The 15,944-nt window shown below is 52.0% G+C and overlaps 2 protein-coding genes across 7 annotated transcripts in view; one reads left to right on the forward strand and one right to left on the reverse strand.

Moving 5' to 3' along the window:
- The window catches only part of Snrk (SNF related kinase), a 55,433-nt gene extending 48,457 nt beyond the window's left edge, over positions 1-6,976 (forward strand). For all 6 annotated transcript variants that reach the window (XM_028890439.2, XM_028890438.2, XM_028890440.2 and 3 more), the window contains 2 exons: positions 1,349-1,483; positions 3,565-6,976. In XM_028890439.2, coding sequence (XP_028746272.1) covers positions 1,349-1,483; positions 3,565-4,735 — 1,306 coding nt within the window. In that variant the 3' untranslated portion in view covers positions 4,736-6,976. The remainder of the gene's footprint in view (positions 1-1,348; positions 1,484-3,564) is intronic.
- Positions 6,977-13,585: 6,609 nt separating this feature from the next.
- Ano10 (anoctamin 10) overlaps positions 13,586-15,944 on the reverse strand; it is a 117,405-nt gene continuing 115,046 nt past the window's right edge. Inside the window, exon 15 of the mRNA XM_028890480.2 lies at positions 13,586-14,154. Within this exon, the coding sequence (XP_028746313.1) occupies positions 14,089-14,154 (66 nt within the window). The 3' untranslated portion in view covers positions 13,586-14,088. The remainder of the gene's footprint in view (positions 14,155-15,944) is intronic.

The raw sequence follows: 15,944 nt of genomic DNA on the forward strand, positions 1-15,944 counted from the left end.
CCACCCACCTAAGTGACCTGATCAAGTGCGGGACACTCGCTCTCAGGGTGTGTAGAAAGCATTTTCCATTTTTGGAGTCGCTTATGTAGCTATGTGTGCAGTGGTGTGTCAGACCTGCACACTCTTACAAGCCCACAGGTGACTGCCGCTTGCCAAGTAGTTGGCTTCCAGACAGTCTCACTTCTTGCTGACTGCTCACGCTCTGAGAATCTGCTTATTCTGAGAGCAGTTCCTGAGTTGAAAGGCCCACGTGTCTTAAAGGCTGTCCCCTGAACACAGACAGCTGCTTTCTCAAGAACCCATCTGAGAAGTCTCTCTTCCCTGAGTCTCACCCCAGGACTCTTCCCCAGCAGCTGTGCCCTGTATGTTTCAGAGTGACCTTGAACCTGTATTTCTCATGCATACTGCAGTTTTCCCGAGCCAGAGGCTTCCAGAAACCAGAGCTGTGTGTTTCTAAGCCTTGTGAGGTTGTCCCATGACAGCCAGCTGCAGGAGGTGGGCAAGACCATGTGCTGTTTGTTGTGTCTCCAGCACTTAGCCACCATGGAGCCTGGCATGGTGTTCTGTGAGTACTATTGTTTAAATGGATGAACACATGATTTTACTCAAGGAAAGGGAGAGAGTGCACCCTCTAGATTGCATTCAAAGTAAAAACACCTCCAACCTTCTGATTGACCGTGGCTCACAGGGTGTCTTTAGTCCATTCTTCTCATGGAAGCAAAGGATCCTCCTCAGCAAAAATCAGTTCCACATGCCAGCCATGTTTCCAGAAAACACACATGCTCTTAGAAGCCTCTTGCCTTTTCTTGTGTCTGGAATGCTGACATTGGTCCAGCTACATCAGCAGTTTGCTCTTTTCTCACTGATCTGAACATTTTTATTCAGTTGCTGTTTTTGGATTTCAGTAACAACCTAAGTAACTACAGGGTTTAGTTCTTTCTAATATATATATATATATATATATATATATATATATATATATATAATTTTTTTTTTTTTTTTTTTTGGTTTTTCGAGACAGGGTTTCTCTGTGTAGCTTTGCGCCTTTCCTGGAACTTACTTGGTAGTCCAGGCTGGCCTCGAACTCACAGAGATCCGCCTGCCTCTGCCTCCCAAGTGTTGGGATTAAATGTGTGCGCCACCACCGCCCGGCTATTTTTGTCTTGTTTTAAAAGCTTCCCAGATACTGGATTTCATTAGGATGTATGTATGTATGTATGTGTATGTGTATGTCTCTCTCTCTCATATATATGTGTGTGTGTGTGTGTGTGTGTGTGTTTTGTGTTGTGTATAATCTTGTAAAAACCTAGCTGTGTGACTTCTGATTGCTCTTGCTTTGTTTCTTTAGAGCCCTGGAAACCAACAGGTACAACCACATCACAGCCACTTACTTCTTACTTGCTGAAAGGATCCTGAGAGAAAAGCAAGAGAAAGAAATACAGACCAGATCCTCAAGCCCCAGCAACATCAAGGCCCAGTTTAGGTGAGAAAAACACCTGTTTGATATTAGTAAGTTAACGTTTTGAAATAGGGAACTGTCTGTTGATGCTTCATAATTCTGCAGGTTAGGAGGGTCCTCACCCTCGTGGGGATGACAGCTGCCTCCACAGAGGGGACACCTGCTCCAATGCTGTGTGTTGGAGGTGGGTGGTTCCCAGTACCTGGTGCCCCACCTCTTCCGTCCCTTAAGACTTCCTTCCAAGAGCAGTGCGACTTCAGTTACTTGGAAGAATTTTTTAAACGGGGCATTTAGGATTTCAGAGATTGGACAGCTAGATCAGTTAGTTGATTTATTAGCTGTTGGATCTCAGGAAGATATAACATCTCTGATTTAGCTGAGTACCACTGTTGACCTCCTGAGGTGAGGAGGGGCTCAGTGGACTAGGCAGGGCTCCTTGTTGGAGCCACCGACCAGAGCCTTCACTGATGGAGTGAAGCCTGCCCTGAGGGTCAGCAGTCACTGTCCTTCACGCCTGTGTGACCAGTCTTGGGTTCTTTACCTGCAGAAGGAAGTAGCTAGAACACCTCCTTTGTGGATTTCAGAAAATGGCCTGCACAGGTTCTCAGAGGCTGACATGAGTAAACTCTCCCTCCATGCACTCTCCATCGTTTTTTTTCAGTTTCATTTGCATTTTCTCTAGTGGTTTTTCTTCTCTTCCATTAAGATACGATCTTTGCCCTGTTGGCTGCCAAGTGTCACCATTTTGGACAGGTGAGTCATGTGTCATATGCTCAGGAAAGGTGAGCGGCCAGTATGATTTTTTTCACAGTGACAGCCAGTGGTGGAGAGAGTGTTCACCAGGTGTTTGCCAAGGCTATCTCTGGGTGTGGCTCCTCGGTGGGTCCTGCCAGGCTGCTGCTGCTCCTCTGTGGCCTGACTGCAGGTCCTGTGCTCTGTCTGGCTGGTTCTTCCCTCACTTGGTGGCTGTAAGCTCTACTGACCTCCAGCAGTGGCCAGGGCAGCTGGTGGTTCTTCCTCCCCACAGCTGCTGAGAACCAGTCTGTGCAAAGATACCTTACAGCTGTAGTCTTAATTGGTATGAAATGAAGAGGTCATTATGAAGGCAGCTGCTGTGAATACAGCCTCTGGTGTCCACCTTCCCTCAACAGAGAAGAGCATCAGGAACCTCAGGCAGTCTAGAGCCCCTCCTACACCAGCACCTCCAGATTGAAAGACAATGTCTAATTAACAACTCTGCTATCCGGTACCCTCGTGTGGGTATTGAGACTTAAGTGTTTATACTAGCAAGGCTGTTAATTACAGATTTGTCTGCATTACTCTGCATTTAAGTCTGCTATCCATTTCTATTTACTCTGATCAATGCCAAGCTTTCATACCTTCCATGAAGTCTGCGTTGGCATTCCAGGTGAATCTCATCTGGCTCACACTGTGAGAGCCAGTGTGTGTGTGTGTGTGTGTAGATGGTATGTGTGATGAGCATGTGTGTGTGAGTCTGTCCATGCGTGCATGTGTGTATATGTGAGAGATTGTATCTGGATGTTTGTATTTAGGTGTGCGTGTGTGTATATGCGTAGATGATAGTGTATGTATGTGAGCATGTTTGTGTGTATATGAGCATGTATGAAGGTGTACGTGTGTGATCATGTATGCAGGTGTGCATGTGTATGCATGGGTATATGTATTCAGGTATATGTGGAAGTGTGTAGTGAGGTTTAGGGAGAGCTTGTGTTTCCCCAACGTCTTTGTGCCCCATGTTCTTTTCCGACAGCTGTGGTGTGATGAAGTTGCCACATCTCCCCTCTGGTGTCCTTGATGATGGACCTGAAATGCTTTTCACATCTGTGGGTTTTGTCCTGGCTCTGTGTGTATGCAACTGTGTGTGTGGGGGGGGGGCGTGTGACTGGAGGGCCTCATTTCTCCCACCTTGTTTGAAACGGGTTTCTCTGCCGTGTGTGCAGGGATTGCTGGGCAGTGATCCGGAGCTAATCCAGCCTCCATCCACCGAGGCGATGGTGCTGGGATCACAGGGGCCCGGAAGACAGGTCCTCACCCTGGGCCGCTGGGGAGCGGCTACATGACGGTGTTTTTCCTCTGTCACACAGGCAGTCATGGCCAACCAAAATCGACGTGCCCCAAGACCTTGAGGATGACCTCACTGCCACCCCTCTGTCACACGCCACAGTCCCACAGTCCCCTGCTCGGGCTGCTGACAATGTCCTTAATGGACACAGGGGCAAAGGCCTGTGCGACTCGGCCAAGAAGGACGAGCTCCCAGAGCTGGCTGGGCCAGCGCTGTCCACCGTGCCGCCCGCGAGCCTGAAGCCTGCTGCTGCCAGTGGGCGGAAGTGCCTCTTCAGGGTGGAGGAAGATGAGGAGGAGGACGAGGAGGACAAGAGGCCCGTGTCCCTGTCCACGCAGGTGGTGCTGCGCCGGAAGCCGTCGGTCACTAACCGCCTGACGTCTCGAAAGAGTGCCCCGGTGCTCAACCAGATCTTCGAGGAGGGCGAGTCCGACGACGAGTTCGACATGGACGAGAACCTGCCGCCCAAGCTGAGCCGGCTGAAGATGAACATCGCTTCTCCGGGCACCGTGCACAAGCGTTACCACCGCCGGAAAAGCCAGGGCCGCGGCTCGAGCTGCAGCAGCTCGGAGACCAGCGACGACGACTCCGAGAGCCGCCGGCGGCTGGACAAGGACAGCGGCTTCGCTTACTCATGGCACCGGCGCGACAGCAGCGAGGGGCCGCCGGGCAGCGAGGGCGACGGCAGCGGCCAGAGCAAGCCGAGCAGCGGCGGTGGGGTGGACAAGACCAGCCCGGGCGAGCAGGGCACGGGCGGTGGCGGCCAGGGCGGCTCAGGCGGGACCCCATCAGGTGCAGCAGGCTCCTCCAGGCGCTGCGCGGGCCCCGACTCCTCTTCGGCCTCCCCAGCCTCGGCCTCCGCCGCTCCACGCGGTGCGGAGCTTGTGCAGAGCCTCAAACTTGTGAGCCTGTGCCTCGGCTCGCAGCTGCACGGCGCCAAGTACATTCTGGACCCGCAGAAGGCCTTGTTTTCCAGCGTGAAGGTGCAGGAGAAGTCCACGTGGAAGATGTGCATCAGCACCCCGGGCCCCGGCCCCTCTGCTGACCTGGACCCCGTGAGGACCAAGAAGCTGCGGAACAACGTGCTCCAGCTACCTCTGTGCGAAAAGACCATCTCGGTGAACATCCAGCGCAGCCGCAAGGAAGGGCTGCTGTGCGCCTCCAGCCCGGCCAGCTGCTGCCACGTCATCTGACCTGTAAAGCGCGCTCCGCTCACTTCATTTGTTCTGACGTGACAATGCATGGTCTTTGTGCATGCTGCTACACGCTACTTTTCTTTTCCAGCCGAAAAGTCTACTGTGTGATTTTACATTCATGATTTCAGTGTGGATGACCAGGATGAAATTGTATATCTGGAACCCAGCGTAAATGGAGCGCTTAGAAATTCATGTTCTGCACTTAACCTGGAGGGAAAGTGCTTTCGTTTCCTTGTGAAAAAGCCCAAATTCCCGCCCTGACCTCCGGTGATAGGGAAACTCCATGCTCTGAGGCACACTGGTGCCCGAGACAGAACCAAAGCAATAACGTGGTGATGCCCACAGGCCTGGGAGGAGCACCAGCCGCTGCCAGCCACCCAGGGCCGTGCACCAAGAACCAAGCCACGGTTCGAGCGCCCACACCTGTTTGTCTTAAGCGATAGTGTGAAAACAGTTGGGGCTCTCACATCTTCATTGACAAAGATGTCTTGTATGTAGTAGGTGAGGTCAGCCACTCAGCTTTGTGAGGCAGCTTCCCCGTAGAATACCAGGAGACAATCTTTTGTGAGGTGATGAGGTGAACTCTTGTCTTAACTCTAGAGTGTGTCTGTCTGTCAACAGAAGAGGAGGCTCTGTGTAAGTTTCCCCTGCAGGACACACAGCAGGGTTTCCTTCAGACCTGTGTGGAGAAGAGAGACTGGAGGGTCTGCTGCAGTAGCTACAGTGCAGCAGAGTCAAGGCTGACACTAAACAGAACTCCCTGGGTTTGTTCAGGAGCTTGGTGGCAGGTGGCCTCGGGTTTCTTCCATTCCATGGCAGCATTGGGCTCAGCTGCAAAGAGCAGCTGAGGGGAAACTACGCAGGAAAGGGTGGTGCTCCGTAGCCCGTCTGTGGCACTGTGCCGCCTTCCTGCCACACACTGATCAGAGTTCTAGTCCGGACTGATAATCATCTCCCAAGGCATCTTCTGTGATGCACTGTCTTCCCTGATCTTGGGAAGCCCAGATGCTGGTTTTGTTTTTTCACTGTGCCCTAGAGGGTTTGAAAGCAGTGCATAAGTGACCTGTGGGACAGGTGTCCGGGGCCCAGTGCCTCCCACTCTCCAGCTTCCTCTCCTGACTCTGAGTGGTGACAGAGTGCAACTGACCATGCACCTCAGAGCGGGCAGGGCACAGGCAGTCACTTTCTTCCTGCTCAGACTCTGCTACTTTAGGGTTAATGTATATTACTCAGAACTTCACAGTATAACCTGACTATACTAAGTAAAATGATACTTAAGATACTTCCTAGACCTAGGCTAACTGCTTGTGCTTTAAGCTACGTCCCATTCAGCGTGACATTTATATAGTTGAACGCGATGAAGATAGATGTGTGGGTGAAGCCATAGAACATATTTGCTTGAAATTCTTAAGCAGGGATCTTCAAAGGGCCAGAAACCAGTGAGGTTCACAGAGACAGTGAGAACCACGTCTGTGTGAGCAAGGAGAGACGTTTATAAGGGGCATTGCAATAAACTTTGTCGCAGCTGTTTTCCAAGTAATGTACATACTCCTCTGTGGTCACGTCCAGCCTCGGAGTGGCGCCTCTGAACTCAACTGTATGCGTTTGGTCTCCAGTGGTTTTTATATTCAGGTGTATATACGGTGCTCACTTTAGATCAGCAGTGTTGGCCATTTATGCTGCAGAGCTGTATCATAGCCTTATTAGTTGTGTGTGGTTGGTGACCCTTTGGGTACATAAATGTCTGTTGAGTGGTGTCTTACCCATTTGTTGACAAGTGGATGTCTGTGCATGTGTTGTATGTCATGGGATGTTGTCACGGGGAGGGAGCAGAACACCATCACACCAATAGTGGACCAAACTACTTCTTGCTCTAACCAAGTGACTTGTCCCCTAACCTGTCTTCAGAAGTCACATAGAGTTACAGTAGTGTATAAATTAAATATTGTGGGAAAAGTTAGTCTTGTATTTTTCTGTGTGTATATATATATAATTATGTACTTCTGGAATTCTATCTGTATTTAAAGATGTGACAATCTTGACACCGATTTTAATAGTCATGAGACTGAACAAAGATGTCCTACCGAGCCAGAGTTGGTGTGCGCCGAGAACACAGACTTGGCTGATTGGTCAGTTGCCTCTAGTTCTGGCCAGTCTTTCTCCTTGTGTGAGCATTGGCAGGCTGTGACAGGTGGGAAGTAATCCAATAATAAAGTGACATCCTGGTGTTCAGCAACAGAAGCTGAGTCTGTGGTGTTTCTCATGAGTATAGCTGTGCACATGCCAGTCCAGCACAAGGAGATAGAGTTTGCTACCCGCAGGCCTGCATTCCCATCGCTTGGTGGGGCTGGAAAAGTCCTGTCCACCAGTGTCAGGTGGCCTCAGAGTGGCCTAGTATACTATCCGGAGGGCAGTGTTTCCTTTAAAACTGTCTGAGCAGAAGTGATGCAGACCTGTAGCTGGTCTGCCTTTCCTGCCGCAGCTCATCCCTAACTTAGCAAACGGCAGCCTTCCTTTGTGCCTCTGCACGTTCCGCCCTTCTTCAGCCAGTGTGGTTCCAAGGTCTGCGCTCTCTCGGGCAGCCACGTGCCTTTACCTCACTGTCGGCCTCTCTGCTCCCCTCCAGCCTGCTCCCCTCACAGTGGTTGCATGCTAGGTCCCTCCCCCTACTCAGTGTCCTGGGCAGATGACAGTTGAATCACCATAACCTCCACTTGCAAAGCCCAGGGGACAGATCTGAGGGTGGCTTCAGAGGCTCCTCAACACGGCACACCGACTCCCACAATTCAGTGGGTCTCGGAGCATTCAGTGGCTTGTGTAACCATTTCCGTAATCCGTTTTCACACATCCAAAAAGAGGTCTTTGGTTAATATCTTTTTCCTCAGCCTTCCCCCTGGCCCATAGGCGGTCACTGTCCAGGGTCCAACTTCATTCCCGTATGAGAATGGTAAGTTGGGCTCTTCAGACTGGAAAAGGCCCATCTTTCCAGACTGTTCCTCCCTCCTCAGAATGGGGTGAGTCAAAGTTTACTTTCACCAACTCATGCAGGCTCAAAACTATGTGCCAGCAAATCTTCCAGACATACCCACCTCTCTCCCAGGGTCACATTTGAGACCCCTCTTTGAACACCTAGATGTATCCAGAGAGCATCGCAGTCTTCCAAGCCCCAAACAGACTTTGCCTTGACATTCTTGCTGTCCATTAAATAGCAGCTGCAGAAGTTCTGTGAACCAGAATTCTTGGTAGCAGCCTGCATTAGCGATCTGTCTCATCCAGCAACAAAATGCCTGGCTGGCAGCCTGAGGAAGGCAGGGTTTGTTTTGGCTCAGGGGTCAAGTCCACCGTGGTAGAGAAGGCATGCAGGCAGGAGCTTGAGGTCGCTGAGGATGCTGTGTCCACACCAGGAAGCAGAGGTGAATGCTGGTGCTCAGCTCTCCTTACTTGTCCACAGTTAGAGTAGGTCTTCCCACCTCAGCTAATCTGTAATTCCTCACAGACCTCCCCAAAGGCTAGGTACAGACAACCCTCACAGGTATGGGCAGGGGATTGTCTCCTAGGTGACTCTGGACCCTGTCAGTCTGACATTACAGGTCTACCCCTTGCCAACTTGATGTCCAAACAGCAATTTTAAGTCATAACTTCCTACCCCTTTCCATAGGTTCATGGCTACCTCAATGCAAAGTACATTAGTCCAACTTCAAAAGTCCCCATAGTCTTTAACAGTTCCAACATTTTTCAAAAGTCCAGAGCCCACGTCTTATCTGAGGCTCAAAGTATCTAACCTATAAACCATTACATGCTCCCAACATACAGTGGTTCAGAGTAAACATCCCCATACCCAAAGAGAAGCATGGGTGCATGGTAAGGAAGACCAGACCAAAGTGAGACAGACAGACATAGCGCCATGTCTGGCAGCTGGGGCTGGTAATGAAATCTCTGGGCTACAAAGGGCTTCCAGCTCTGCCCCTGCTGCACATACAGCCTCTCTCTTTCCCCAGCAGAGGTCCTATGCTTCTGAACTCAACATCCTTGAGTCTTCACTGCAAATACGGTTTCATCTTCACAGCTTCACATAGTAGCCTTTCAGGGCCTTCTAGGGACGCTAACTGCCACAGACTGCCTGGCCTCAGCAGTACAGTGTGAACAATGCGGCCAGCCAGCTCTGCAGCCTGGGGCCTTTGCACCACTGGCCTTTGTGAGCTGACCCTGAGCAGGGGACCCCTCCTTCAGTAGCGTCATAAGCTTACACTGTCCTTTCACGAAGCAGACCCTTCCCAGGGTGGGGGCTTTCCCTGGGGCTCCCTACCTAGAGCACCAGTTTCTCCTCGGTGCTCAGCAGCTACAGCAGTTGCTGTAGGCATGTTCTTTCCGAGACTTTTAAAATTGCTTGAATTTTTCCCCATCGAACCGTGAATTTTTTACATCTTCTTGCCTTGTTTGCTCGTTTTTCACTCTGGGTATGTTAACTGTGGTAAGTAACCATGCCATAGCTTGAATGCTCTACTTTCTCCGGCTTTCCTCCATCAAACACATCAGTCCATTTCCTTTCATTTAAGTTCAGCTGCACTGCAGAGCTTGGGAGATGACAGAATGAAAAGGATTCTTTGCTAGAATATAATGTGAATGGTCTCCAGCCCAGTTCCTAGGATAACCCTTGTCCCTCTGGAACCTCACGAAGGGGCCTCCACTGCCCTCATTCTCTCTCAGCATGCATGTCTTCCAGGTTCCTTCCAGAATAGCCTATTGACCTCTGCTTATAAGATTCGAGAGATTTTCTGGCCCAAAGTTTCAAACTCACATTCCTGTCGCAAAACAGTCCCAAAGACTTAAGGGGCACACTGTCAAGTGGATCGTGGCAATGAGCCTAATTCTCAGTACTGATTTTCTGTGGTCATTTGTATTGTTGCTGAGATAAAATATCTGATAAAGACAGTTTTAGATTAAGGTATATTTTAGCTCACTGTCCTGGCCATGATGTCACGGCCTCAGGAGCTTAGGAAAGTGGTTACAGCAGGATCCAAAGTCAGGAGGCAGAGCAACATACGCCGGTTCTCAACTTAGCAGTTAGGGGGATCTTCCCACCTAATCCCTCACAGGCTGAGGCGGGAATCCCACCTGAACAACGGGCACTAATATTCATTGTTCTCTAGGCTCCTGGGGATTCTAGACGTGTTAACAATCACATTAGCCTCACACAGCCTCTCTTCTTTCATCCCAACACTCTACCCTGAACGCCCCTTACCTGCCCTTTGTGCTGCCCCTCTGGGCCTCTACTGCTGGCACACGGTCCACTCACCGAGAGTTCCTTTGGGTTTCTCTATTTCTGTCATCTGTTCTCTACCCAGAAATGTCAGAGATCCTTTCACAGTAAACCACAGGGATAGAGAAATGGCTCAATGGTTAAGAGCACTGGCTGCTCTTGCAGATGATCAGTGACTCCAGTTCTAGAGGATCCAGTAGCCCCTTCTGGCCTCCTTGGACAGACATACACATGGTGTACAGATATACATGCAGGCAAATACTCCATACACATGAAAATAAATCTTTAAATTGTGATGTTTTACAAGGTGCTGAATTTCCAAGTATTGGGATTTCCTGTATCAGTCCCTGCTGAATTTTCTAGCTGGATTCTGTCTTCGTCAGAATGCAATCGCTTCAGTCTTTTAAAATGTACAAAACTTTTCTGGGACAATGCACAGCCTGTTTTGGTAAATGTTCTGTGTGCAACATTGGGTGTCCTACTCCTGAGTTGGTTCTTTGCCCAGTTCTCCTCTGTCCTTTCTCAGCTCAGCTGCTCCACTCTGCCTCCTTACTAGTCCTTGAGGGGGAGACCTCTGTTCACAGTCCTGGTGCCCACTTGAAGAAACCTGGTCAAGACTCTTCCCAGGGCTAAGAAAATTGTCTTCCTTCTGTTTTGTGGTTTGGAGAGAAGTGTGCTCCCAAACTGAAGGCAGAGAAACATGGCTGCCCCGGCAGAGGCTCTAGGTTGTCAGGTCCCCTTCTCCTCAGATCACCCTTGAGTGGAGCATGAAGGCAGGCATGGAGCCCCCAGGGCCCACATCATCTGGTCACTGACGGAAGCACTCCTCCATCAGGCATGGTACTCATAGGCTCCAGGGTTTGTACACTTAGCGACTGGCCCTCATCCTCTGACCTTTAGCCTTTCTCCTGGATAACTGTTTCCTGCTGGAAGGAGGCAGGAGCTGCAGGGCTTAGGGCTGGGGACACAGCACTAGATGCTGGGAAGGAAATCTGTGAGGTGCAGTGCTGTGGGCAACGGGCACCATCCTGGTAGCTGGCAAAGGGTAGGTCACTCAAGTTCTGTGTGCCTGCTCCCTCGCCCATCCAATGGATCCAGGGTGAGGCAAGTGGAGGAACCCTGGCTTTCTACTTTGAAGTCTGGCTGGGTTTCTTTTAACATTGCTTTTATCATATCAAAACTTGTTCTGAGTCTGAGATACTGAGCTGCTAGGAAGGAGTTAACGGAGTGCTATATAGACAGACAAATGGGAGGGGACGGGGACACCCCATCTGATACCTACCCGCCCTAAGACCACCTGGAGCTGCCAGCACAGGTACAGTCTGCCTTGGAACCACCGTGGGGTGCTCTGGACTTGCACTGGAATGCCCAAGAGAAAGAGCTTCAGTGAGGGGTGAAATGGGAGGTGCCCAGGGTGTGTCTGTGGCTCAGAAACAGATCTAGTCATGCACATTGGGCTATGGGAGTTTGACTGTGAAGTGACTTGGCCTAGGGCCAACCCCACTGCCATCCAGTTCTACTCACCTGTGGGACTTGGTGGCAGTTGTATCTCACACTTGAGGGAGGCAAGTTGAGTTGCATGTGGTGGGAGGAACCAATCCTCCAGACCTTCCTTAGTTAGGCAAAATGAGACCCAGGCTCCATACCTCTGGGACAGTGGGTTAGGTCTCCCTGTATCTAGCATCCAGAGCCTGGGACCCTGGACACAGCCCTGGCATCTTCTGGAACCTGCTGGTGCAAGGACTTGGGTACTGAGGTAGCTGTCCCTAGTAGCACTTCCCTCCTGGTGAGGGCTGCATCCAGTCAGCTGCTTCAAGTCCCGTCTTGCTGGGAAGCCTTCCAAGCAGGGCCTGTGGGGCAGGCTTGTGTGAGAGAATGAGCTGACACTTGCCTCCCTTGGGCCTGGGGCTCTTGAAGCCAAGGCTTTTTTCCCACGGCTGCCTGGCCTACATGGTGTGTCTCCCAATGACTTTTGTGGAAGACTCTGGGTGGCTAGGAGAATACTAGGTGTGGAGTCCAAAGTCCCCTCTCATTTCCCAGGGTGGACCTGTCCCTTTTCCTCCTTGGGCCTCAACTGCCCTGCTCTGAGAAAATGAGGTTAAACTTTATTCTGGCCTTTATAGACCTGTCCCTGGTAGTTACCACTATCCTGAGTACTGACTCATAGTACTCCTTATCCCAGCCAGGTGGGGGCTGACATCATGTTGTCTGAGCCTGTTGGTAAGAGCTGGGGGTCCCATGGCTCTTTGGTAATCAGGGTGGGCAAAAAACCAAAAGCAGAGAGTTTCCACCCAGGTGATCCTCAGAGGCCAGGCAGAATGGCAAGTGGGACAGTTTTTCTCGGGTGTGAGTCATCATGGAGGCTAGGGTTGGAGTAGGGTAGGAACCCCCAGGCTCACAGGGCAATGTCATGGCTGGTATCTGAGGGCTGAGGTGAGACCAGCAATGAGGCTGGGTGGATCAGTGGCCGGGACTGAGGTAAAGAAGGAATGGGCCTGGTGGGGCTGGGGCTGGGGCGGGGGCACAGGGTGGGCAGCACCTTCCCAGATGCCCCCCCAGTCTAGTGACAAAAGACAACAGGAGGCGGAAGACTACTGGGTTACCCACACTTGCTCTTTCACGCACACCACAGCGGCTCGAATGGCTGTTGTGTACAACACACCACCTGCTCGAGTCCTGGGGACAGAAACATACGGGGCACAGCTACAATCAGACCGATGCCTGGTGTGCTCCTAAATACATCTTCTGTGGTCACAGGCCCAGGGCACAAAGGAGGGCACAGGGGGCACAGGAACACCAGTCCTGAGTGCAGGGAAGCCTGGCTGAGCCTGCACAGCCCCTCACGGCAGAGGTCCATCTGAAAAGGGGCGGCTGGGGCCACATGAGGGCAGAGAGTCACTGACGGACAACCCTGTTCCTGTGACTGTTCCTAGTTCAGGCTCTGTGGAGGACCAGGAGCCAGGGCCAAAGAGACTGGACTAAGGGGAAGATCTTGGGATCCCAGGGGTTTCTTTAGTGGCTGCCATTTACCTGCTGTTTAAAACGTGAGCCTGATTTAGAAAGTTCCATCAGGAACCCAGCAAAACCAATGCAGTACCGTGCCCTGAAGTGTGTCTCCTTCCAAGGTCAAAGTCAAGGCTTCTAAAAACAAGTGACCCCGAGGCAGCTGCCGCCTCTTCTCTGGGTAAAGTGGGGCATGCAGGTGCAGCCCACTAAGTGTATGGAGCAGGCTACCCCAGCCCCTGCCGGGGAAGAGCTAGACTGCTGCCAGGAGAACTCCTAGGGTCCAGCGAGGGCATCAGCTCCCACCCTTATGGGCCTTGCTTCCTGGGTGGGCTGTCCTACCTCGAGTCAGTGGACACTGTAGGTTCACTGGGGAGGCAGACAGTACCGCGGCCAGGAACCACTCCGCTGCTGCAGGTTCTGGCCCATGGGGGCTTCCCTCAGGTGTCAGCAGCAGCAGCGGCCCCCGAAAACCTGGGCCTGGCTGTGAGCTCTGGGGATTCACATGGCTCCTGGGATTCCCACCTCACCACCCAGCTCTGCAGGCAGTGGAAGCAATTGTGGAGTCAGGGAGGATGCAGGAGTCAGGAGAGGAGAGGGCTGACTTTAATAGCTCAGTTAGAGTCTGTTAACACACTGCATACAGAACCAGAGAGAGTCAGGTGTGGGGACCCCCTCTGCATGGCTCCTGTGAACTGGTATAATGCACACAGACCCTAAGCCACCACCCCATCATAGGGCCCTGGTGGGGCTGGAAGTGACTGGTACCTACTATGGGTGCCATGTGGGAAGCTGGTGACCCCTCAGGGATGAAGTCCAAGGGTAGCCAAGGCTCTGGAGCAAAGTGAGGCAGCTGGAGGGGTGTGTGGGGCCTGGGAGGGTCCAGGTGAGAGGGCACCAGGGAGCTACCAAGAGTCCCAGCCTCTTCTCCCATGGAGCCAGACCTTGCAGGGTAAGTGTGCCCACTGTGTTTCAGCCACTTCCCACAGCCAGGCATCTGGCCTGAGATCAGGCTGGTATCCCCGCCCTGTGCAGGTGTGACGCAGGTTCCTCAGTGGAGGCTGGGGACAGACGGCCGCACGCTGACTCAGGTAGCTTCCTTCTCCTCTTCCTGGGACTCCTCCTTCAGGCTTTCTGCCACCAGCTTCATTTGCTGTTGAGAGAACACAGGGCACCAGATGAAGCACGCAGGTCTCGGGTGACATGGATAGGGCAGAGGCAGAGAGAGTCTGCAGACCCTCAGGCAAAAGATTGGAATCCCAGGAAGGAGATGCCCTGGGCCACTGCCCACAGCTGACTTCCTGACTTCCTCACCTGGCGTGGAAAGAACGGTAAGTATAGGTAGAATGCTGCTGTGAGCCTGAATACTGGGGGTCTGAGAAACACCTGGCTTTTCCCTGGATGGAGTGGGAGGGCAGGGCCCCAGAAAGACAGGACACCAAAGTAAGGTCAAGTCTTTACTCTGTCCCTATGAGCTGAGAGACTGGGAAGTTTGGCCTCACGACCCAGGCACCCCATCCATGCAGACAGTACTGTGCACATTTTCTGCTCCCACAGCCAGGGTACCCTCCACAAAACCCAGAGCCCCCTGGGGACACCTCTTCCTACAGCACTGGAGAGCATGGCCTGCTCTGCTCTGCCCAACTTGCTAATCAGTGACCACTGGAATGTGGCTTACAGCAGAGGGTGCTGATAACAGCCATTTACCTATGAAAACCAAAACTCTTCAAGTATAAACAGGGCTGGCCTGCTTGTAATAGGCTGTCCCCCTGGACCTGCACGTCACAGGCAGAAGGGCCTCTCAAGGCCATGAACAAGACTCTGTGCCTGCTCTGACAGATCCGTGGCGTGTGCGTTTCTCTGAGGCTTCTTGTTCCTCTAGCCTGGTCTATCTTCTTCCACATGACTCAGATGCTCTGGCGTCTCCCCAGAACTGTTCTGCATCCACAGGGACACAAATTCTTTTGGGGGGTGGGGGTTGAGACAGGGTTTCTCTGTGTAACTCTGGAGCCTGTCCTGGAACTCAATCTGTAGACCAGGCTGGCCTCAAACTCACAGAGATCTGCATGCTTCTGCCTCCCGAGTGCTGGGATTAAAGGTGTGTGCTACCACCGCCCAGCTAACAGAGTAGTTTTTGATGAGGGAGAGGCAGGTAGAGTTGGGTGATCAGTAGCCAGTTCAGGGCATATGTTTTGTGCAAGGGCCTGGGCACTGGGTAGACACAGGATTAGGGGCTGGCTCAGGGCCATCCCTGCCCAGAGCCTCACAGTTATGGCATGTCCCCAGAAGAGTGACACAGCTGGTTTGAATTAGTCCACAAATCACAACATGTTGTGTGCCTTCTCCTATGTGAACCCTGGTCTGTCACCTTTTCCGTCATCAGCATCCAGCTTCTCACAGCCCACAGAGCCTGTCGGCTGCTGCTGTGAAATGCCCCAGTCAGGGAGACCAACACCACAGCCCGAGTTCACCCTACAGTAGAGTTCACCATGACCCTACCAGCTGGTGTCACCAAATAACCATGAACGTCTAAAATGTCTTTATGACCTGACCGAAAGAGTGAACGGATAGGTGGAAAGCATCTATTTCCTGGTTGACAAGTAACCACAAGAAATGGAAGATTGTGTTAATCTGGAGTAGAGCAGTTGAACCTAAACAGACCCTGGCATTTCAGGCAGGGAGAGAACTGGGCAGCCTCCGGGGCTCCTATAAGGTGCAAGCTGTTCCTTGTGTATCTGTGGCTACACCAGGACCCTCATGGTGCAGATGACTGACACACAGTAGCAGGACACACAGGAGTCCGCAGCTCTCCTGGAAGGAGCCCCTGCTGGGATTCAGCCCAAGGCAATGGGATTTCTTCCCTGGATGACACACCCTAAGAAACCTTTGTCCCCATTAGACCCTGTCATTGCTGTACCCTTGGGGGTGCCCCCAGCGACCACA

This window comes from Peromyscus leucopus, chromosome 7 (genome assembly GCF_004664715.2).
Source record: "Peromyscus leucopus breed LL Stock chromosome 7, UCI_PerLeu_2.1, whole genome shotgun sequence".
NCBI lineage: Eukaryota > Metazoa > Chordata > Mammalia > Rodentia > Cricetidae > Peromyscus > Peromyscus leucopus.